General features: G+C 45.2%; 1 protein-coding gene across 2 annotated transcripts in view; it reads right to left on the reverse strand.

Annotated features, from left to right (window-relative positions):
- Positions 1–7,936: 7,936 nt before the first annotated feature.
- MATCAP2 (microtubule associated tyrosine carboxypeptidase 2) overlaps positions 7,937–23,541 on the reverse strand; it is a 34,028-nt gene continuing 18,423 nt past the window's right edge. For both annotated transcript variants that reach the window (XM_076330862.1, XM_076330861.1), the window contains 5 exons: positions 19,982–20,125; positions 17,751–17,883; positions 16,245–16,550; positions 15,630–15,727; positions 7,937–11,132 (listed from right to left, as the gene is read on the reverse strand). In XM_076330862.1, the coding sequence (XP_076186977.1) occupies positions 10,971–11,132; positions 15,630–15,727; positions 16,245–16,550; positions 17,751–17,883; positions 19,982–20,113 (831 nt within the window). In that variant the 5' untranslated portion in view covers positions 20,114–20,125 and the 3' untranslated portion in view covers positions 7,937–10,970. The remainder of the gene's footprint in view (positions 11,133–15,629; positions 15,728–16,244; positions 16,551–17,750; positions 17,884–19,981; positions 20,126–23,541) is intronic.

The raw sequence follows: 23,541 nt of genomic DNA on the forward strand, positions 1-23,541 counted from the left end.
TCGGTGGGAGGTCTGTAGATGAGCCCACATTCACGTGATCACTGCAAAGGCTGATGCACATGTTGCACCAACCTCTGCCCATCGATTTTTAGGGGCTTTCAGTTTCCCCCTCTGAAAGACCAGGCGGTTATGCATCACTTTCCTGAGCTTCGTTGCTGCATAAGCCTGGTCCAGGCACCAGAACAGGGAGTCTGAATACAGTGTATGGTCATCGTGCGTATGGCAGGGATGGGGTCTGCTTCTAAGGAGGTTTGTTTCTGTGCGTGTCCTGGGTGGGGAGGACTTGAGTCAGCAAGCTGCCACGACAGCGCTGGGGATGGAGCTTTAAATTTGCCACCTACATAAATTTTTTCAAGTAGCAATTAATAAACAGTGACCTAGAAGGGAAATATATAAGGACTGGAAAAAGCAATTCAGCATCAGCAAAAGAAATAGGTTGAGTGTGAAAGGTGCTGAGCTGCCCAGTAGCCCAGCACCTTCTGCTCCGGCTCCAGATGACCACACAGCACATTTTGCTGCTGAGTGGAAAGGAAAGTTCTCTGGCACAATTCATTGGGCTGTAAAGGGGAAACTACTCCTAACAGCAGTGCCACACCACAGGAGATGTAACTGAGGGGCTTACAGCAAAACAATATAATATTCCCATAGTATTTTCATTAGTTTAACTTTCTGAAATATCATCTCATTTCAGGTAGCAACAACTGAGTAATTTTACATGCAAATACACACAGCTGAATCGTTCAAACAGTTTTTCTGACTATATGCAAAACTAAAACTGGAGCAAGGTGGAATAGCCTGGAAACTGAAGGAGGCTTCATTGATGTTTCAAGTGGTTAAGTCAATGAGAGTTCAGAGTATCAGACCAAAAATGCATCTTTACTGGCTCAGCATTCCTTGTTGAAAATGGGAGGTGCAAGCGTTTGTCCCAAGTCATGAAACAAGCCAGCGGGAGAGCTTGGCTCCAGCTTTCATGCTGGATCCTTGCTGCTGCTTTGTCCTTTTCCAGCAGGCACGATTTTGCTGACACACCCCCCCCCCCCCCCCCCTTAATTTGCGCAGCACCAAATCCCCCAAGCAACTCGCACTGGACCACTGCAAACTATAGCTGAGGACGCACTAGAGTTGCATTAGTCAAATGAATATCACATGAGGTGAGCGGCAGTAAAATCCCCGAGAACACGGTTGCTCTCTTGTACCAAGTAGTGTTTGGTAGTGTTTACCTGCTATAGACGTGTTTGGAGGCTGAAATGACTTCACAGCTCTAGAAATAAAACTTGAGAGGGCCAGACCCCATTTCATCTGCTGCAGGTGTAAATAAACACAGAGGCACCAAAGCCTAGAGAAGCACCTGCAGCCTCCCGTGTGGGTGGTGGTCTGTAAGCAGCAGTATTCACAGTTGCAGGAGGGGCCTTTGCTTTGGCTGATGAGTTGCCGATTAGCACGGGCTGCCGGCGGGGGAAATGAGCTGAGCCATCCTCATAACCCATGTGTGAGCTGTAGGGAAGGTTAATGAGGCTGGTCTGTAGCCCAGAGGTTGCTCAGCCCAGCCCACTGGCAGCTCTGGAAAGGCAATTATTTGGTGAATAGTCGGAGTAAGATGGGTCCTACAGGGTCAGAGAGAGGAGGATAGAGGAGTTTGATACCTACAGGTGGAGCTCTGCCTTGCATTGGAGCATCAGTACGAGGTACACGCCTGGTTACTTCATGTTGGGAATCAGCAGTGCCTGACTGTCTTGATGGTTTCACTGGTTTTAAAAAGCTTGCTTTGCTTTTTGTGTGCTGCAACCTTGCAGGACGATGAGGTGGTTGTCAGCCTGCTGGATTTTGGAGTTCCCAAGAGCATTTGTCATGTTATGGTGGTTCAGAAGCTGAAGTGGTGGCCAGCTTCCTCATGCGACTGTGGGAGCAAACCTGAGTAGCAATTTTATTTCAAGATGCCTATAGCAGAAGTGAGGCTAGCTCAGCTTTCTGTAGCTGTATTGCCCTGGCAGTGCCAAGGGAGGCAGCAACGATGGAGGTGGCACAGAAACAGTGAGTCTTTCTTGCAAAAGGCCTGATACAGGCTCTACACCTTGCATATTTTGGGCTTCCCTCAGGAGCCCAAATTTTGTGAGGCTGGGTCCTGCCTCATAAGTAATGTTACCAGTGGCTATAGACTGATTTGGTCCAGGTTTATTTTTTTCTTAGGTATAGTCACTTCTGGAAGGTAATTCAGTTCACGGGTGCACAGCAAAGGGTGGTGGAGCAATTCCCTGCCCACTGCACATGGAGCCTGGCCACTTTCTTACAGCTAAGCACTACCTCTTGTCTCTTCTTGACACATTCCAGCCCCAGACCTCCCCTGGCCAGGTGATGTTGTGACAGCTGATGCGCAGCCCATGGTCCCTGCGGTGGCTGTGGCTGGTGAGACCCTGCAGCGGTGGCATCTGCAGGGGACCTCTGGTCTCCTACTGGCAGCCTCTGAGAGGTGGCTCCTGGTGGGGCACGGTTGAGTTTTCAAGTTGAGTTTCTACCTTTTAGCACCTTCTGGAATAAAAGCTTAAAGCAGCGCCCTGCTCGCCGAGGCTGAGGGGGGCACGTCTGCTGTTTGGCTTCTCCTCTTTGCTCCCTGCGGCAAAGGCTTTTAAAATACCCACAGCCAAATTATTGCCCTGCTCTGACCTGTTTGCTTCAGGGCAAAGCCTCTGCTTTGTCCTGTGGGCTTCTTAGGAGGATTTATTTGGCAAATGTCCGTTTGGTCACTTGGCTTTGCAATTTTGTTGCACCAAGCAGTGCTGCAAATGGTCTAAAAAAAGGAGTTGCAATATAGGAGGAGTATTTTGGAGAGCTGCTAAAAAACCTCTGAGGAGCAAACACACTTAAATAACTGTCCTGGAAATGAACTTCCAAGAACCAGGTTGTGGCAGCAGCAGGTTGAATGAATCCTGGTGCAGCAGGGGTGGAAGCTTGATCACACAAGGTAACCAGCCTTGGTCTTGGCGCTCTTGAGCCCTCACGGGAATCGGTGCTCAGCGTTCCTAGAAAAGGGCAGAAAAAGATCAGCCCAGGGGACTTCAAGGTTTTCCTAGACATCTAAATGCCTTCTTTTGAGAATGAGTTGATTTTTGGTTTTAAGACTGGTGTCTTGAAGGAGCGTGCTGGCCACGGGCAGGAGCCGGATGCGATGGGAAGCAGAGCTCCCGGGGCAGCAGCTGCTGTTCCCTGGGGGCACTTCAGGTTATAAATTCAAGCACTCAGAAATGGTGTGGAAATGTCCCATATTTAGGTTATGAACTTTTCCTTAGCTGCAGGAAGCAAGGCAAAGGCATGCAGGCATTTCCCGGCCTTTGACTTTCCAGATTTCACACTTTCATACAGAGTTTCTAGATGGGAAAAGCTTCTTAGGAGGCTTGTGTTTGTTTTTCTGAAGCAAAATGCAAAGTTCTCCCCCGTGCGAGGAGTCACATTGGCTGTGAAGCAGGGCTCTTGTGGGAAACGTAGCCTGCAGCAGCTTTTCTCATCCTCAGAAGAGGTGCAGGAGCGACTCTTTGTGAATCCTCTGCTCTCGGGGTGTGACTGAAGCGCCTTGCCAGCAGGCTACACAGCTCTCGCTGTCGCCGCTCAGCAGTTCTGGGCTGTGTCCCATGTCCCACAGAGCAGGACGTGACCGCAATTGCAGATGGAGCCCTCGGCTGCTTACCACAGCCTGTGCCGCTGCCTGGCTCCTCTGCTCATTCACATGGGTTTGGGTTGGGTTTCCTCCCCCTCCTTAAAACACTTTAGGAGATAATAAGGCTTAACAGCTTGTAACTTCGGAGCCACTGAGAACATACCTCGTACGAGGGAATGGCAGTAACCCTCACAGAGGTGTTGCTACAAACCTTTTGCTGTTCCCAGCGACGTGTTGGCTGGTGCCGGTTACTGCTTTGGTTATAAGTAATGTCAGGAGGCTGCAACTCTGCGATCGGGTGCCTCTTACGAGAGGCCACACGTATACAGGACAGTATGTAACACAAAGACACGTGCACATTCAAGCAGACCCTTTTCTCACCAGGATATAACATAAGATGAGATTTTTGTTTGTTTTTTTAGGTTTTTAAGTCTTCAGTCATTTTTACCTCCACATCTGGAAGTAAAAAAGCTCCTGTGTAGAACCAAAGTAGCTAAAAGGACTTACTCCAGCGTACCCACAGGTTACGTGTATGCTTAGGAAATATGTGGCTGGGTGACCCTTTAATGACCCATCCTTCTGGCCATCTCGTAACCCTGCATGATGAGATGTTCCCAGCCTGAGGGATGTCCAAAGGTGTCTCTTCATCAGCTGTGTGAAAGCACAGGCCTTGTTTAAAAAGAAAATAAAACAGAATGTGCCCAGACCTGAACTGCAATATTGCTCAAACTTTCTGTGAAGAGATCACACAAGGAGCGCCAGCACCGAGCTCTGAGAGCACTTTCCCACCAATTTTTAGGGAGTGGCCTTCAAGGAAGCTTTTCCTTCTCCAGACCATCCCTTCAGACCTGCTTCATCCCTTGGCACGCTGGTAGACAAGAGGGGCTGCCTTGCAGCTGGGGGTGGTTACTTTATGTCCCCTTTCTCCTATTCCTTGAGGCTATCGGCCCGCTCCCACGAGGATCACTCACAGTATGTGCCTGGCTGGGCACCTCGGTACTCTTGTGCACTCTCGTTTGGGTGAACCTTAACCTGATTCTTTCAACTGTAGGATTATTATTAATTTTCCTAGTAATTTTGTGGTCACGCTACTCTTCCCCTTTGCACGTGAGGTTTCCCCAGCTGCTTTAAAGGGACTTCTCACCCTGTCCTCATCCACCCAAGTACTCCCTTGGGTCAGGAAGGTGCCGGAGAAGCGCTTGTGCTAGGTTTCCTGCCTGCCTCCCGCCCTGCGTCTGGGGGGATGTATGAAGGTGTATGTGGAGACCTGAAGGGTGGCAATACTGGTCAGCTGATACACACCCTGCTTTACACTGTCTGTCACCTCTGGGGCAGAGAGAGTAGTACATCTGCTTGTAGCACCATGCTTTTCTTTATGCTTAGAAATAAGCCTGTCCCACCGGGCTGGGGACCCGCCGTCGCTCCTTTCTGTCTGCAGCAGGACGGTAGCGATGTAACAGGCAGGGCTCCAGCTTGAGAACGTGTGACCAGAGCTACGCTTAACCACGTTTTTCACTTCAAAACAGAAGGAAAAAGATCTCTTTTGCTCTTGGGACAGTTGGGGATCCACGAAGGAGCCTCAAAGAGTCGGGGGGGGAGGGGAGGGGGGAGGGGATGTGTGAGAGATTGCAAATGCATGGGGAGTGGGGGGATAGCGGGAGCATGCCAACAGACAGTCAGGAACAGCATGGGGGCTCCCTGAAGTGACGCATGTCTAGGACGTAGCTGCAACATGGAGCGTCCTAAGGAGAAGGGTGGAGAAATGTCTGAGCAAGGATGCTGGGAGCTGGAGGAGTGTGGGGCAGAGCGGGGCTGGGAAAGGAGGAAGGATGGAGATGGGACAGCAGATGGAGAAGTGAATCACAGCTGGAGGCTTCTCCTCATGGTCCTGTGTGTCTGGTGACCAATCTTGCCCAAACCTGGAAAAGCTTCTTTCCTGAAAGCTGTAAAGGAAGATAAAAAATACAGGGGACCTCAGCTTTAAAATATTGGGAGGGGGAGAGGAAGGAGAAGAGGTTGACTCATAGATCACATATGGATTTTTTTTGGTGGGTGGGAGTGAATTGACTTACTTTCTAGGCTCAGAGATGGATGATGTGGTAGTGAACGTATTCTTGATATAAACAGGAAGGCGAAGGACTGAGATTAAATAAACACAGCCTGAAGGATGAGTGCTAGAGACTAGGACAAAATCCAAGCAGGAGAAATAAGCAAGTAAGCTGGAGGAGGCAGCCTGGCCAGTCTCTTGTTTGGGATGTGGCGTGAGGTGGAAATTGGGCCCTAATGTATATACATGAGACCCTCCAAGCGCGATTTTCAGGGCGCTGCTGGAACAGGGTCTGAACATGAGCCCAGCTCTGCTATAGTAGAGTAGCTGTGCAGGGGGGCTGGTGTTGGCGTGTGCTCTCTGTTTCTCCTCCAAAGCCCCACAGCATTGCACAGGCCAGCGGAGAGGGTCCTTGTGGGAAGGTGACCACCCCGCTCTGACCCTGCGGCACGAAAGGAGCACCGTGGCTCCAGGGCACGAGAGGAGTACCGTGGCCTGGAGCCACTCCTGCATCACTGGCCGCGTTTTTCCCACCACCGAGTTTTCTTAGGAATTTTTTTCTCTTCAAAACCATGTCTATCCAACCCAATCCTGCTCACTCACGTGAGCCCTGGCTGTGTGGTCTCCATCCATGTTCTTTCCTGCTTCATATGGTGGCCAGCGTAGTTGTAACTTCAGCCTTGGTTTCTTCATTATCTGAAGAGCTGAAATAACGCTGTACTTTGCCCTGCACGTCCACAGTCATAGACACTTCAGGAAAAGGGGCTTAAAGTGTCTCAGAGGCACTATGCGTTTGGGGAAGATGATACAAAATATTTCAGCAGCATCATAAGAAATTAATTTAGACAACTTTAGTGGGAAGGGTATGGCTGTGCCTTGAAAGGTAATCCTGATGGCATCTTTTTATTATTGAATCAATGTAAATGAATGGGTTTAAAATTCAATATCCAGATTTTCTGGATTTAATCTAATATAGACTTTCAGTTGTGAAAATTCTGCAATTGTTCAGCAAAGCCAAAATAGATTCTCCCTTCTGTATATTAAAGAAACACAATCTCATTTTAAACTGCATACTGAAAAGAACTCAAAGAACTTCTTAATTTGGTGCTTATATATTATGAAAACTATTAAGACACTTTTAAATGAACACTTCCTTAAAAAAACCAATTGTTCCAGCGGTTTCCTTTTGCTTTTCTCTTGGCTTAGACAGTGGCTCTCTGAACTTCCACCCTGACTCGTGTGTTGTCAGACTTCCATCCTGGTTTCCAGCGTAAATGATTTCCAGTGTGCCCTCCTCACCAGGCAGGCAGGAGCATCAGTGGGACCCTTAGTGCTCGAGTTGCTCCTGAAACTGCTTGGAGGGCGTCCAGCTTCACAAGCCTGGCACTCGAGTGCTGGAAAAAGGATTTCAGAGTTGCAGTAGTCCTGCAGATCACCTGTAACAAATGTGAAATTTATTCAGTACTGAAATACGCCTGCCCAGCAAAGCTCGAACATTGTGTTTCACGCTGCTGACACTGACCCTGTAGAAGAGCTACCTATCTGGGATGCACTGGGCGAGGGTGAACAGTGGTGATTTGGGAGCCTGCGGGGGGGTGGGGGGGTGGGGGGTGGATTTCAGGCTGAGTTTTCCGAACTAGCTAGCAAGGGAGGAGGAATGTAATGCAATAATATTTAGCTCTCTTGCAAGGCACATCAGCTAATGACTTTTAAAGTATTTCCATTAAAGAGAACCCACAACCCTTAACTGTTATCCTTACTTATACATGAGGGAGCTGAACCATAAGGAGATGACAGGACTCCCTGGAGATCAGCAAGCACATTTTATAATGTGAGAGGGGACAAGGAGTCCTGAAATGAAGCAGTGGGGAAGACAGGCGTGGATCAAAGTGTTAAAACGGAACATTTGGAGTTGCCTTTTCCTGCGTGGATGGCACTGAGAAATGCATCGCAGCCAAGCGGCTCTGATGATGCCTCAGACCATATCCTAGAAAAAGGGAGGGTGTGTAATTTCCTTGTGAGCAGCCGAGCCTTCTCACAGAGCAGAGGGAGCCATACTCGATGTAAGACTTAACAGACCCTTCGCGACTCCAACCCCCAGTGATGTTTTTCAAAACTGTGTCAGAAAGCCATCTCTTCCACGCACAGCTTGGGATGTCCAACTAGCCGTAGAGCCAATGCCGTTGAAAGAGAGTAATGCTCTCACACAACATGATGTAACACTTCAGCACTCTCGTCTCTGTCATTCTTTCATTTATCTTTATTTGTAAAAGTTGTACAAAATGCCTTTTAAAATTGGTCTGGTGAAACAGGGAGGCTTTTCCAATGTTGACCGGGTTTCTGTATAGGAATAACGTAGAAGTAGCAAGACGCTAATACGCAGCAAAGCAACTGAGCCAGACTGCTAGGAAAGGCTATCATCACATCATTGACATCATGAAACTGTGTAGTGACGTGAGCTCACGTGCACTGCTGTCCATACGCTTTATTACAGAACTTCAGTATCACGACTTAGTAACCAGCCCCTTCACAGTGGGGAAAAAAAAATTCAGGAAAATTTACAAAAGCTACACTTCAAAATTTGAAACACTTTTACAAAGGAGGAAGGACAAATCTGATGCCAAAAACAGAAGCTGACAGCTTCATCTATTGCTACAGTATTACTTTGATACTGACCACTTCTAGACTCTAACGTGGCACAAGGCAAATCTATTTCTAGAATAAAGAACAGAAGTTTAATGGCACCTACTGCTTTGAAGAAAATGTGATGCAGGTCTTTGAGTAAAGCAAAAAGGCCTGTAGTAGCGTTTAGGGCAACAGTGGTAAAAAAGTCAACTGGCTGTTGGACGAAGGGCTGTATGGTATTTTGTGGCAAAGCAGGGTGACTAGCACAGCCTCCTGGTTTCAAGGACACATTATGTACATACACTTAGATTACAAGACATTACTACTGGGGGAGGGGGAAAAGCACTTTGCTTATGTAGAGGTCACTGGAGGAAGGCAGGGATCTCTCCTGTAAGAAAAAAAACAGTTCAAAATTGTCCCCTTCATAAAGGACTGGCCCTTTTGCATACCCCTGGGTTAGCAAAGTGAGCCAGATTCTTCTGTGGTGTAGCTCAAACGATCTCTGCCCGATTTACTCCAAAGACAGCTTTTGACAGCAATCTTTGACTCGACCTCAGAACTGCGTGGCTTTCTTGTTGCTTCTGGCAAAGGAGCCAAAACCTGGAGCATGTGGGTGTGTGAATGCAAATCGTTCCCGTCAGGCTGCTGCAACACCGTGTCTACGTGGCGCAGATCTAAAACAAAGTTGGGCAGGCGAAGTTACCCGTGATCAGACTAGACAGCCTGAAGGGGGGGAGGAGAGAAAAAGGGCTTTTATTTCAGTATACAGAGGCTGAAAGGCTTTCAGCTCATGAGCAATACTGACAATACAAAATTAAGGCTGCTGCAAGCAGTTCTTGGTCCCTGCCTTGAAAATAACCAAATTTAGTAAATTATGCTTGTTAAGCATATGTTCTTTTTTGAAGCAGTCAGCCAGCCAGCCGCTGCAAATGCACCTGCAATACTATCTAAAAGGCAGCTGCTTTCATGGGATTATTCAAAAACATTCAGACCTCTTAGCCAACTGAGAGCTTTTCCTCACAGATTTTCCTATGGATCAGAAAATGCATTCTCAAGACTTTGCTGTAATGGCTGGTAATGTCCTGGGTGTAAAATAAGGTGGGAGGGTTATTCCATCCACTTCATTAAAGAACAGGATAAGCAGGGAGGGAGGGATACCAGGGCTGAGGTCCATGCAAATGCAGCGTGGAGGAAACCTTGGCTCCATCTACTTGCCTTATCCAATGCCAGGCCCGTTACCAGTGGGCCAAGACAGAAGGGGAAGAAATGGCTGAAGTGCTGTCCGAGGCTCTCGCTTGTTCCTGTCCAGCCTCTCCTACCATAGCTGCGTCCCGGGACTTCAGAGGAGTCCTGGTAAAGTGCTGTCTACTATAACAAAACCCTTTGTCAGAATACTTATAGGTGCAAAACTCAATTCGCCTCGATAATTCCATAATACTCTGGAATCAGAAAATGTAGTTTATGTAGGAAGCCCTCCTGCGTAATCTAAGCTATTTCTCATGTGACTAGCCATGCCTTACAGTAAGGTGCTTTCTCTTCTTGGTTCTGGATATAGCACCGGCAGTTAAAACAGAGGTAAGGTTGCTTCAGAGTGGTGCAGCACTTCTGTTGGAACACAGGAATAGGGCACTTGTGAGTCGCCTTTTCCCTCCATTCGCATCTTGTTTCTTCAGCGAGCTCTGCAAGCTCAAGCTTGCTGTAGCATGGAGGTACTGCTCAAAAAGTGACTTGACCCTCTGTAGGCTCAGGTGACCCAGAGAAGAAGTGGGCATTGCCTGCTGTGCTGAATCATGTCCCTGTGTTCCTGAATTTATTTAAAACACGTAAGTCATGAAATCACAGTTCTGCCCGATCCTTCTTCCAAAACACTGCCATGTTGAACTTCCTAGACATGCTATGCTTGTCCTCAAAGGGGGGGAGACCCTTTCCAGAATTCAGCTTCCTGAAACATGTACTATACAGATAAAGACGTGGAACAGTGCAACTTTTTGAGGGGATAAAGGGGATAACTTTGCTACCTGCTTACAGTCATTAAAACAGCAATACCTACGTTTTTTTTTTTCTGAAATGCTAAAAGTCCCCCATTAAAAAAAAACCTAGAACTTTTTATAGCATTGCAGAGCTTTGATCCTATGGCACAAAGACCTGCTTCTGTGCACTGTGTTTTTAGACTTTCTTTTTTCATTGCAATGATGACCAAATGGGAAGGAGTTATGCAGACAGCGATATAGCACAATCTACAGCAGTTCTATTGCTATGAACCGTGAAAGCTATGACCAAAGACAGGGCAAACACAAGAGAACTGAGGGGGAATTTCTCCTCTTTCTCCTTTCCTCCACCTCTAAACCTGGATGGGAAAAGGCAGTATCTTACAAAAGACAGTGTCAAGCGCTATAGCTAGCATGTAAAACAGAGTAGGTGATTGGACAGATCACTGCAAAGGAATTCCTAAGCCAAATTTTAAAAAATGCCCAAACCCTTTAAAAAATACAATGCAAAAGGAACATAAAGGGACTTTTTCTGAATTCTACATATTCTGGCCACTTTCTCCTCCCACCCCACCCCTCGTAAGTCCATTTTTGCAAGCTCTGGGAAGTCCAGTTCTACATCCTCAGTTGCACAGAGTCAGTGAATGGTGGGCTAATACTGTTAATTTATGAGATCCTGGAGCTCCTCATCAGTCAGCTCATTGACTTCCATGATCTTTTCCAAGTGCTCCATATACCGGGCATGGTCTTGCAAAAAGTGCGGTACCCTCATGTTCTCAATCACAGCTAATCCTTTCAGGCGGTCCACATCCTCATACGAGATCTGCAAGGAAGGACATGGGTTAATTTCGCACTATAGCCCTGTTGTTACTTCTCTGCTGCGGCTCTAAATTCTCTCTTGTAGATGAGAAAAGATTTCAGAGCAGGGGGATTTAAAAGCTTGTGAGAATCCTTTGAAAACAGGAGTGACTGTGTGCCTCAGTGGAAGATGCAAAAAAATGTGGTTTTAGCAAATGGCTCCATACTTCCTGATTCTGCTTTTGATTCAGTCGGTGAACAGACTCATAGGAACCTGAATGAGAATGACCTACAGCAGGTGCAGGAATAGAGGGGGAAAGGATGGAGCACATGTGAGTCTTGGAGTCTCTTCTCAAAGAGGTGGAAAGATTGACATGAGAATGGAAAAAACACTGTGCCAAAGACTGAGGAATTAGAAAGGGAGTGCAGGACAGGCATGGCACGGGAAGCAGGCTTTGGGAAACGCGTGGTGCCAGCTGACCCGAACTCTGATGTTTTCATTTTCAGTAGCAAGTGTGCTTATGCAAAGCTAAATTACAATGCACCTCTAGTAACTAACTACAGCATGCACAACCCTTAAGCATCCCAATTTTTTTTTTTTCCCCATTCAATAGTAGGGCAGAGATTGTGTTTGCCTCTTGGCATCAGTCTTATGGGTATAGGTGTGACACTCTCAAACTTTTTCCAGCTACTACAGGGCCTACTACTTTTTTTCTAATGAAAGCTGAGATTTTTCTCCATAGTCTTATGATTCTACGAGCTAAGACTTCAAGTCTTGAGTTCACAGTAGCTCAAGGTGCTGTGAATGATGGTCCAGAAAGGATGAATGCTTTGGCTGTGCGATAACTACACAAGCTGTCCTGCAAGCACAGAACAGGACTCCTTGGGCAGCCATCCAGCGTGATGAAATTTATGTGGTCGCCACTTTGTCTACAAGCTACGTGTTCTGGGCACCCTACAGACAGAAGCATATGTACTGGCAAAAAACACAAGCCTGACTGTGCTTACTAACTGGCACATCCTATTTCCTCACAGCAGGTTTGTGCCAGGTGGCTTGAGAGTGGAGCCTGCTCTGTCCAACCTTTTTACCCCATGTTTCTTCTAAGGAGCTGAGCACTGTGCTGTCAGGGCTCCTTGGAAACAGCCTGCCCTCTTAGTAGGTGATGGTTCCTATTCAGAAAAGATTAAAGTGAGCATGGATGATCCACCGATGTGTAAGGGACATGGAAGGGCTGATTGGAAAGATAGGAGGGTCTAATCCAGATTGCTAAACCTGATCCATAGAAGCAGTCAGACATGGGGTGCATATCTCGCTGATGGTACTGGGAACAAAATCTGCAAAGAGAATTAATTTGCATCTGAGTACACATGTATGCTTTTCTAGCTGCAATGACAAGATGCATCCTGATTAAAAAAATGAACATACACCCATGCCCAGGCTTATTCAAGTCACTAAGATACCGCTGTTTGAAAGTGGTGTGTGACATTACATCTGATTAACGTATTTAGAAGTAGATACAGAGGAACTATACAAAAATCATACCATGTCCTCTCAGTCTGGAGACACAGCACCAAATGAGATTAAATACTGACCTTCTCTCCTGTCCCAGCTTGAAATTCTACCTCTTTTCCTCCCAAACAAAGGAAAGAAAAAGGACCCTTTCCCCCTCATATTTATGTTCAGGGGTTTCTGTTACTGCTGCAACCAAGGAACAAGTATCTGTGATCCGAGGTGTGGTTTGAATGGGATGTATTTCCCTAGTCGTTGCAATTGCTAAAAAAATGACAAAAATTGACATTCTGAGGAGATTAAAAACATAATCTCATCCTACTGTGGCAAGAGGTTGTCTTCCTTACCACATGTAATTAAAAATTATTGTACTAGGTAAAAAAGACTAGGCTAAAACATCTACTTAGGCTCTTTGTAATGTGTTCACATTCTTGGGAAACACAATAGTAGGTGACATTTTGCTGCTTTTGCTTTTCAAAACTATGGTAGTTATGCTACACTGAAGTGCACCCAATATCTGCATTCCATGTTTCTTCTTTAATATTACTTGCATGCAATTCCTACATGAATGTTTTGCAGTGCTTCTCATATTCAATTCTTTACTGCAAAGTTTTAAAACTGCTCCTTCCCAAAAGCATCTTTTCTCAGGCTTCAGGCTCTTTCCTTGGTTGCTTCCAGGTATGCTGAACAGCTTGCACAAGTGCGCAAGCAGTGTTCTGGTTCCACACATTGCTCTCTTCTACACTGTAAGTAATGTCAGAAGCATCAGAAAGGCACGGCTGCCTCCACCAGCCAGATCTCTAGCACTCAGATGAGAACAGAAGACACAGAAACTTCAGCATGGCTCTGTCAAATACATTCACATGAGAAAGCAGTGCTCTGATTTTACAACTGTGTTAACTACCTACTAAAGCACAGAAGCAATTCGTTGTCAGCAGCATAGTTGACTGCTTTTGTTTCCTGTTATGTTCATACCTTTATTGCATTTGCAATAAAAACATGCCTAAGGCAGGCATGCTGAGAAAGATGAGCTCACTTGTTACAAGAACACTGAGAATCTTCAAAAGGCAATGAAAATTTTCCCACTAAATGCTGGGCTTCCCTATGTTTAAATCCTGTGCTTTTTCTTCTAACCTGGAAGACACGCCAGCTGAGCTTAATACTCCCTTTGGAACAACGTGATGCTCCTATTCCACCCTGACCAAACAAATAAATCACTCTTTAGAGTGGTGATAAACTCGTAATAACCACAGGGTAGATCTCAGTGCAAGCTTCATATTCCTCGACGGTCAGAGAACATGTTTTTCCTGAGGGTATATGGAGATATTGGAGCGGGCCCAGTGAAGGGCCACAAAGATGATCTGACATACGAGGAAAGGCTGAGAGGGCTGTTCAGCCTGGAGAAGAGAAAGCTCAGGGGGATCTTACCGGTGTGTATAAATACCTGATGGGAAGGAATGATGAGGGAGCCACTCTTCTCAGCAGCGCCCACTGGCAGGGCGAGGCAATGGGCACCAGTTAAAATGCACAAAATTCCATCTGAACACAAACCGCTTTTTTTACTGTGAGGGTGGTACAACACTGGCACAGGCTGCCCAGAGAGGTTGTGGAGTCTCCATCAGTGGAGATATTCAAAGCCCAGCTGGACGTGGTCCTGGGCAACCTGCTCTAGCTGACCCTGCTTAAGCATGGGGGTTGGACTAGATGATCTTGAGAGGTCCCTGCAGTCCTCAACCAACCTGTGATGCTGAGAGCAGGCACTGCTCTTATACACAAATTTCCAGTTTGATTGCAGAAGACGTGTGCAGCAAAAACATTCAGAGTAGACTTTAAGATCCCTTGATTTTAGAAGTTGTAAAGTCAAGCACTTATAAATTATCATACTGCTAGAATTAAATTGCTTGTAGACCCTTAATGTGGAAGCCTTGCCATGTGGGTTATAGTGGAATCTGTAATTATATGAGGAATGACTTACTATGTTTTTGAAGTGGCTTGACAATCCTGCAGACTCCCTGAAGAGAGAAAGGGATAAAGCAGCGCAGGAACAGTATGTGTGCAGTAGTTTAGCAGGCAGAAGCTGTGTGGAGTTAAGCAGGCTTAAAGCAAAAGGAAGTTTCAGAGGATAAAGTTGCAGAGACTTATTTGACAGTGCAATTTTATTTTCAGAGCTTCCTAACTTGGTTCAGTTACCTAGATAGCTCTGCTCACCAATACGGATGTTTCTTACACTAAAGGCAAAAATTCTTAAATGTGGACCAAAACCCTCTATCATAATATGCCACTTCCCTCTATCACCCATTGATTGCCAAGTAGGCAGAAATGTTGGTATAGCAGCTCTAAATGCAAGCATAACACCACCAATTTGAACCCTGGTTTATGTGAGTATGAACCCTGCTTTATGAACTGTGGAAATATAGCAATCCAAGGATTTGGTTCAGGAAGTGTCACAAAGTTTCTGCACTTTTTAGTATGGTTTTGAGAACAAACAAGCAACGACAGTTAGAATGGACATAAAACATGTTCTGTGAATGTAGAAATACCATGTATTCTGGGGAAAAAAAACAAAAACAGACTGATTTTTGAAAAACATCAGAGGTGACATCAGTGAGAGGAATTTGAGATGAAAAACTCTTTGTGGTGGAAGGGGATGCATTAGCACCAAATGGTTAATTTTGTTTTCTACTAGGACCACCACCTTATCTAGCACCTGTCCCGCTTGCCCAAGACAGTCCATTGTACTGCAAGTCAGGTAGTACCCTGTAAAGGGAGGAAAGGAAAGTCTGAGAAATATGACCGTAAAATCTTGATCTGATAAGCGAGGAATGAGGAAAAGCTGGTAGAAATTTTTAGGACCTCAAAATATTTGTAACTTGCACCGTGTAATACAAGGTGCTGTACAGAACAGAGATTTCTAGATCAAAGTAAAACAGAGCACAATGACTCATAGCTCTTTACAGACAGGCTTGCTGAAATGATAAAACTGTACCCTTTGGTAAGAATGAGTCCACTCACCTTTCCAAGGGCTGTCAGAAGATGGAAATCAATGGACTCTCTATATCTCAGGATTCGGAGGATGCCATCCAAGTACACCTGATCCTTATTGAAACAGCCTAAAAGGAATCAAGACACATTGTACTCTGTCAGGGTTTGTTCAAGGCATATTCTCAGAAGCCATTATGAGCAGAACAATTTTGTTTTTAAAAACTAGATATTTATATCCCAGACTTTGAAAACCTTCCCAAAAACTAACTAGAAGGCTAAAACCGCTAGCCAGAGAAATAAATCAAACACAGAAGATGGTGTCTGTGAAAATCCACAACAACATTACATCTCTTGTAATAAACATGAAAGGAGGTCAAACTGTATGAACTTTTTCATGGTTTTGCAATTTACATTCCCACTTCCAACAAAAAAAATCCATTACTGATTCAGTTTGAAAGTCTCACGGATGTGCATTTTCAGCCTGGTTTTCAATATCAGAAATCCTGCTGCCTCATTTCAGAAAGTACGGAGTCCCATTTCTCCCTTTTGTAAAGGTTTTACTGTGTGACATGATGAAGGAGCTCCACGCACGTTCTGAAAGCCCCCCTGAAGTACAAAAATAGAGAAGACAAATAGGGAACCCACCTGGTTGTGATGTGTCAGTCCACCCTCTCTTGGCTCGTACGCAGTAATCCCACCTAGTATTGGGGTCCTTGACAAATTTCCCCACGTCCTGGAAAAGCTGACTGAAGGACATTTGGCTAGCCTGATACACTGTGTAGTAGAGCAGGGCGGCCCTCCAAAGAAAAGGGTCTTTGCGGAACAGGACACTGTGAATGCTTGCTAGCCCCTCTTCTGTAGGGTTGATTGGTTTTAACCCATGTTTTCTACGTCCATTCCAGTTGCACCAAGGCTGGCTGTTGTTGTTAAAACCCCGAAAATAATGAGTTCCTGAAAAGAAAGGAATATGTAACATAGAACAGTAGCATCTAATGATTTAAAAAAAAGATAAAATATGGAAGGAGATGCCCATTTCAGAACTCTGAACTAGTAAGACTGCGCACCGGGAGAAGTCCCAACTTTAGCCTTGTATACAACAGAGAATTTTGTCAGAGGTAGATACACAGTGCAATTATTCACCTGCTGACTGCAAGTGGGACTCCTGAAAATGCCTAAGGAATACAAATGTCAGCAGGACTTCAGTTCCCAAATCCATGACAAGGAATTTTCAAAAGTGTCTTACATGCTGAATGCCTCTAGCATAGGCTAGGCACTGTAGCGAACTGAAGGAAGGAGAATCCAAGTAAAGGGGCAGAAATGTTGCCTCTTGAAGGTGATTCAACAGCCCTACTGCAGCCTTGGAAGAGGCTGTGACCCCTTACAATGTGAATAACAGTGCTTCAAGGCAATCACAGGGCCTATTCCTCAGTTGAACTTCAGTCACTAGCCAAGTTTATCCAGGTTTGATGTACTTAACTAGAACAGATTCACTGAAAAGTTTGTAGAAACTTTCCACGGGGCTGGGCCAACCTTGTGTAATGCAAAATCAAGGCAATCTTGCACCGGCTTAGGGGTCCCTGGGTAAATTCTTCATACCTAAAGCATGCCTACATTTGCAAGCAGTGCAGCATAACAGAAGCAGATCTGTAAAGTGAAATGGCTGATGCTGAGGTTGAATGGTTGCGCTATTTTTGTTTCCTTTTTTTACTCCAGACTAGCTCTAGGTTGGTCTCATGAACAAAATGTCCCTGAGCAGTGACAGCACAGAAGGTATGCCCTGGAGCATAGCCTCTGGGCTGGCATCATCTGAAAGGATTACACTGCCTGCTCCATAATTCCCTCGGCATGTGAACCTCAGTGCAGCAAGTGAGACTAGTTGGTAGACTCACTTCAAAAGCTTGCTCCTGATCTGACATAAAATGCTAATTTACATGATCCCTAGGAATCCTCGAGTGGATTATCTTCCTTCTACTGTGTGGTGTGGTTATAAATAGGTTTCTCCTTCCCTTTAGCACACCTACAGAACAGGTTCTTTAGAGAGGGATGTTCCCTCCTTCTGTAAATGTACAGTGCCTGGCCCATCATTGCAAAATAAGTAAGAATGCATGCAAGTACTCCCCTTAGCCTGAAGAACTGATGCCATGCTCATACCAATTTCATGTCTCAGCATCCCTTCCAGCCAGTGCTCTCGTGCAGTGGAGATATTGATAGTGAGAGTGGGACGGCCATTCACCACTGTCATTGAGGCTCGAGATAGCAGGTCCTCCGTGAGATGGACCACAATCTGAAGATGAAAGAGTTCAGGTAGCAAAGAGCTCTCTTCTCGCTCCTGTTCCTGCTTTTTCCTTTGGCCCTTCCAGTACTGCATTTCTCTTTGGTCCCTTGCCCTTCACAACTCTTCCTCGCTACCAGCAATCACCTATGAGAGACATTTCTGATTCCACTGGGCTATCCTAGTCACCTGCGCTGCCAACAAAGCCTCAGAATTTAGTGGGCTCAGCATGAGGGTTAAGACACGCAGATATGGCACTGCAAAATTTATTATGGTAACACTGACTAGGTTGGGGGGGGCAATCAAATATAGAGTAAATTAGAGAAAAATACTTTTTTGTTGAACTGTGTCTAATTATTACTGAGAACTGAAAAATTTTAGATAAGCACACATAAATTCACTGGGTATCTATTCACTTAACAGTCTGAAACCTTTTTTTAGTTGTAATTCTAAAGCCACATGAAGGAGGGGGGGAGCACTGTGTACTTTGTTTTCTGATACATGATGCAGACTTGAAATATTGTTAAAATACTGGTATTGGTTTGTTTTATACAAGAATGCAGTTGTTTTCCTGTTTTCTCTTGGAAAATTAGTAATCAAAACAAAAAACTGATAGAGAAGGAAATTAATGCATATTGATATGTATTATTATTTGAGTTTAAAGAGAATTTTTAAACAAGTGACTGGGAGGGAGAAGGGAAACTCTCCGTTGAAGACTAAGCACCTTTTGCTTCAAGTAATGCCTAAACAAAGTCCCCATAGTACTGCTCAAAAGAGTGCAAGGGAGGGTACCTACAAGAGATATTTTTTTTTTTTACTATCAGATTAACAAAAAAGGACCCAGGGATCAAAGGCATGAACATGATGTTTCCCTGTATTCAAAACCACCATTCAGCTTCAAGTTCAACAGCAATCAATCCCATAAAACTCTTATTTAAGATGCAGGAAAGGAAGGTAAATCCTAAAGCATTTAGATTTAAACCACTGGTACCACTTAGCTTTATCAACACCTTTTCAACTGGAGGAAGTATTTTCATAATATTTTAGACCATACTAAGCATGCTGTATTAACCGTACTTTTGGAGAAGTAGTAAAGCATTTCATTAAGAAGGACATGGCATGTTTGATGAGGGTGTAGGATCCTGCTTCCATGAAGACAAACCAAGACAAAACTGAATGCAAAGACCAAAAAGGTAATTTTCTGCTTGCTCTAAACTGTAGTTTTGTAACCTCACTCTTAGAAACACCGATAAAGTCTGGTATCAGTGTCAAATTATAGTCTCTCAAAAAGGCATGATGAGTTAATAATATTATGTTTACTAATTAAACCTAGTTTCCCAGAAACTAATTTTTGTCTATTGATCTCCCATTCCAGACTCCTCTTGCTCACTGCCAGTGATCTCATCCAAGTCTCGGACTGTGTCAGCTGGTGTCTTCATTTGGAATTCTCTTTTTATACATTCCATTTCACCTGACTATTCCAAGCAGTTCTATGTAACTCAGTCAAACTGGACTTTTTAAATCCTGAATATAGGAAACACATTTTTTTGCACAGGGCTCTAAAAAATTAGATGTTTAGGGTCAGGAAAAACCAGTACTCAAACCAACTCAACAAGCCAACCTCTTTCAGACATTTTTATTCACTTATGTCACTTTCATTTGTGCTGCTGCTTATAAATCAGTCTCTTGGGCTGCTGCTTATTTTTCTTGGCCTTTTCTTAACTCTCTTTCCTTTGGTGTAAATAATTTGATACAAGAGAACAGATGGCAGAACTGATGAATAAATGGAAATGTGCTAGTCTCCAAGTAGCTGAAAAAAGGAGGGAAGGAAGGGTGTCGTTCTTGGGTACTCCCAAAAGAGGTGGATTTAAGAACAAGCATATATGAATCAGGAAACAGGCTCAGAGAGATGGCTGAAGCATTCACGAGGAATTTGCATCATTTCAATTGTTCAAAAATTAGACTGGGGACAGCCATGAGAAAAATATGATGTAAGGAATATTCTTGTAATTATGGAGGAAAGGCCTCCCAAATGATCTCTTGGGTGCATCCATGTGTAATTTCTAAGATCTACAGAAATGTTTCTTTCCTGACCCGGTGTATGACTTACCTCTCCAAGACAGCCTTCTTTCACCATGTATTTCCTGACATGATTCCAGATGCGACTTTTGGTCAGCAAGCTGCCTCCAGTGGCCTGTTCAAATTTTTCATAGCTTCCGTATTTCTGCAATGTCCGCTCCATAATGTTAATGGACTATAAAATACAAAAGCATAGCAAATACGAATGCAGTAAGACCCCCGTGTCAGACTGGCATGTGTGTTCTTTCACTCCCTCTCAATCTCTCTCTCTCTTTTTTTAATCTTTCTTCTTTTTTTAACTCATTGGGAGTCACTATCAAACCGTGGTCATTAGATGCAGGCTGACACACTCTATAGTCAATTTATATCATCTTCAGACATACGTTAATGCCAAAGTACTGAAAAAAGATTCTGATCAACTCATCTTGGACCCACATACATCAGCATGACACAGATGGTTATCAGTCTAGTGAAAAAATACCCATTTTCTCTTCAATATTTGGAATGTTGTGCAACTGCCTTGTATATCAGACATAACAAGTCACGAGGACATTTGCAGTTTAAGTTGTCAGCATGTTTCTTTTTATGGTTTTCCAAAGAATTTTACAAAGATCAACTATTACTGTCATCTCGCTTCATTTCTTGGTATTTTCTAATTGAGGAATGCTGAACCATGATTAAGCAGATGTATATCTATAATTTTAACAATAATATTTCTACCAAAAATGTCTCCTTACAATGAAATCCTCTGTACCATCGGTGTCTGTTTCAGAAAGGAGGAGAGAGAACAGGAACTTTATTTGCAGAATTTTCATTTAAACTTTTCATTTAAACCACAATATTTCTTTATAACCCCCCCAAAATGAAGGAGGGATGTTCCATTAGGCAAATAAAGTGGTACCAACTTCAATTCTCTTATGTTAGGCAAGGAAGGAGAGGCGGTGGGTAGCCCTGTATGTTAGAGAGTGTTTTGACTGTCTAGAGCTTAATGACGGTGATGAAAGGGTTGAGTGTTTATGGGTAAGAATCAGGGGGAAGGCCAACAAGGCAGATATCATGGTGGGAGTCTGTTATAGACCACCCAACCAGGATAAAGAGGCAGACGAAATATTCTGTAAGCAGCTGGGAGAAGTCTCACAATCGCTAGTCCTTGTTCTCGTGCGGGACTTCAATTTACCAGATGTCTGCTGTAAATACAATACAGCAGAGAGGAAACAGTCTAGGAGGTTCCTGGAGTGTGTGGAAGATAACTTCCTGACACAGCTGGTGAGTGAGCCAACTAGGGAAGGCGCCCCGCTGGACCTGTTGTTTGTGAACAGAGAAGGACTCATGGGTGATGTGATGGTTGGAGGCCATCTTGGGCATAGCGATCATGAAATGATAGTGGTTTTGATTCTTGGAGAAGTAAGGAGGGGGGGTCAGCAGAACTACCTTGGACTTCCAGAGGGCAGACTTTGGCCTGTTTAGGGGCCTGGTTGACAGAGTCCCTTGGGAGGCAGTCCTGAAGGGCAAAGGAGTCCAGGAAGGCTGGACATTCTTCAAGAAGGAAATCTTAAAGGCGCAGGAGCAGAACGTCCCCATGTGCTGAAAGATGAGCCAGCGGGGAAGAAGACCGGCCTGGCTTTGGCTGGAACTCAGGAAAAAAAGAGTTTATGACCTGTGGAAGAAGGGGCAGGCAACTCAGGAGGACTACAAGGATGTCATGAGGTTATGCAGGGAGAAAATTAGAAGGGACAAAGCCCAACTAGAACTTAATCTGGCTACTGCCGTAAAAGACAATAAAAAATATTTCTATAAATACATTAGCAACAAAAGGAGGGCTAAGGAGAATCTCCATCCTTTATTGGATGCGGGAGGAAACATAGTGACAAAGGATGAGGAAAGGCTGAGGTACTTAATGCCTTCTTTGCCTTGGTCTTTAATAGTAAGACCAGTTGTTCTCGGGGTACCCAGCCCCCTGAGCTAGAAGACAGGGACAGGGAGCAGAGTGAAGCCCCCATAATCCAAGGGGAAATGGTTAGCGACCTGCTACACCACTTAGACATACACAAGTCTATGGGGCCGGATGGGATGCACCCAAGGGTACTGAGGGAGCTGGCGGAAGTGCTCACCAAGCCATTTCCCATCATTTATCAGCAGTCCTGGCTAACCGAGGAGGTCCCAGTTGACTGGAGGTTAGCAAATGTGACACCCATCTACAAGAAGGGCCAGAAGGAGGATCTGAGGAACTACAGGCCTGTCACTCTGACCTCAGTGCCAAGGAAGGTTACAGAGCAGATCATCTTGAGTGCCATCACGCGGCACGTACAGGACAACCAGGTGATCAGGCCCAGTCAGCATGGGTTTATGAAAGGCAGGTCCTGCTTGACTAACCTGATCTCCTATGACAAGGTGACCTGCTTAGTGGATGAGGGAAAGGCTGTGGATGTTGTCTACCTAGACTTTAGTAAAGCCTTTGACACCCTTTCCCACAGCATTCTCCTAGAGAAGCTGGCGGCTCACGGCTTGGACGGGTGTACTCTTTGGTGGGTAAAAAAGTGGCTGGATGGCTAGGCCAAAGAGTTGTGGTGAATGGAGTTAAATCCAGTTGGCGGCCGGTCACAAGTGGTGTTCCCCAGGGCTCAGTATTGGGGCCAGTTCTGTTCAATATCCTTATCAACAATCTGGATGAGGGGATCGAGTGCACCCTCAGTAAGTTTGCAGACAACACCAAGTTGGGCAGGAGTGTTGATCTGCTCGAGGGTAGGAAGGCTCTGCAGAGGGACCTGGACAGGCTGGATCAATGGGCCCAGGCCAATTGTATGAGATTCAACAAGGCCAAGTGCCGGGTCCTGCACTTGGGTCACAACAACCCCATGCAACGCTACAGGCTTGGGGAAGAGTGGCTGGAAAGCTGCCCAGCAGAGAAGGACCTGGGGGTGTTGGTCGACAGCCGGCTGGATATGAGCTAGGAGTGTGCCCAGGTGGCCAAGAAGGCCAATGGCACCCTGGCTTGTATCAGAGTGTGGCCAGCAGGAGTAGGGAAGTGATTGTCCCCCTGTACTCAGCACTGGTGAGGCCGTACCTCGAATACTGTGTTCAGTTTTGGGCCCCTCACTACAAGAAAGACATTGAGGTGCTGGACCGTGTCCAAAGAAGGGCAACAAAGCTGGTGAAAGGTCTAGAGAACAAGTCTTATGAGGAGCGGCTGAGGGAACTGGGGTTATTTAGCCTGGAGAAAAGGAGGCTCAGGGGAGACCTTATTTCTCCCTACAACTACCTGAAAGGAGGTTGTAGCGAGGTTGGTGTCGGTCTCTTCTCTCAAATAACAAGCGATAGAACAAGAGGAAATGGCCTTAAGCTGTGCCAGGGGAGGTTTAGATTGGACGTGAGGAAAAATTTCTTCATCTAAAGAGTTGTCAAGCATTGGAACAGGCTGCCCAGGGAAGTGGATGAGTCACCCTCCCTGGAGGTATTTGAAAGATGTGTAGATGTGGTCCTTAGGGACATGGTTTAGTGGTGGACTTGGCAGTGCTAGGTTAATGGTTGGACTTGATGATAAAGGTTTTTTCCAACCTAAACGATTCTATGATTCTATGTTTTGCTGCTGGA

Source organism: Aptenodytes patagonicus, chromosome 2, assembly GCF_965638725.1.
Source record: "Aptenodytes patagonicus chromosome 2, bAptPat1.pri.cur, whole genome shotgun sequence".
Taxonomy (NCBI): Eukaryota; Metazoa; Chordata; class Aves; order Sphenisciformes; family Spheniscidae; genus Aptenodytes; species Aptenodytes patagonicus.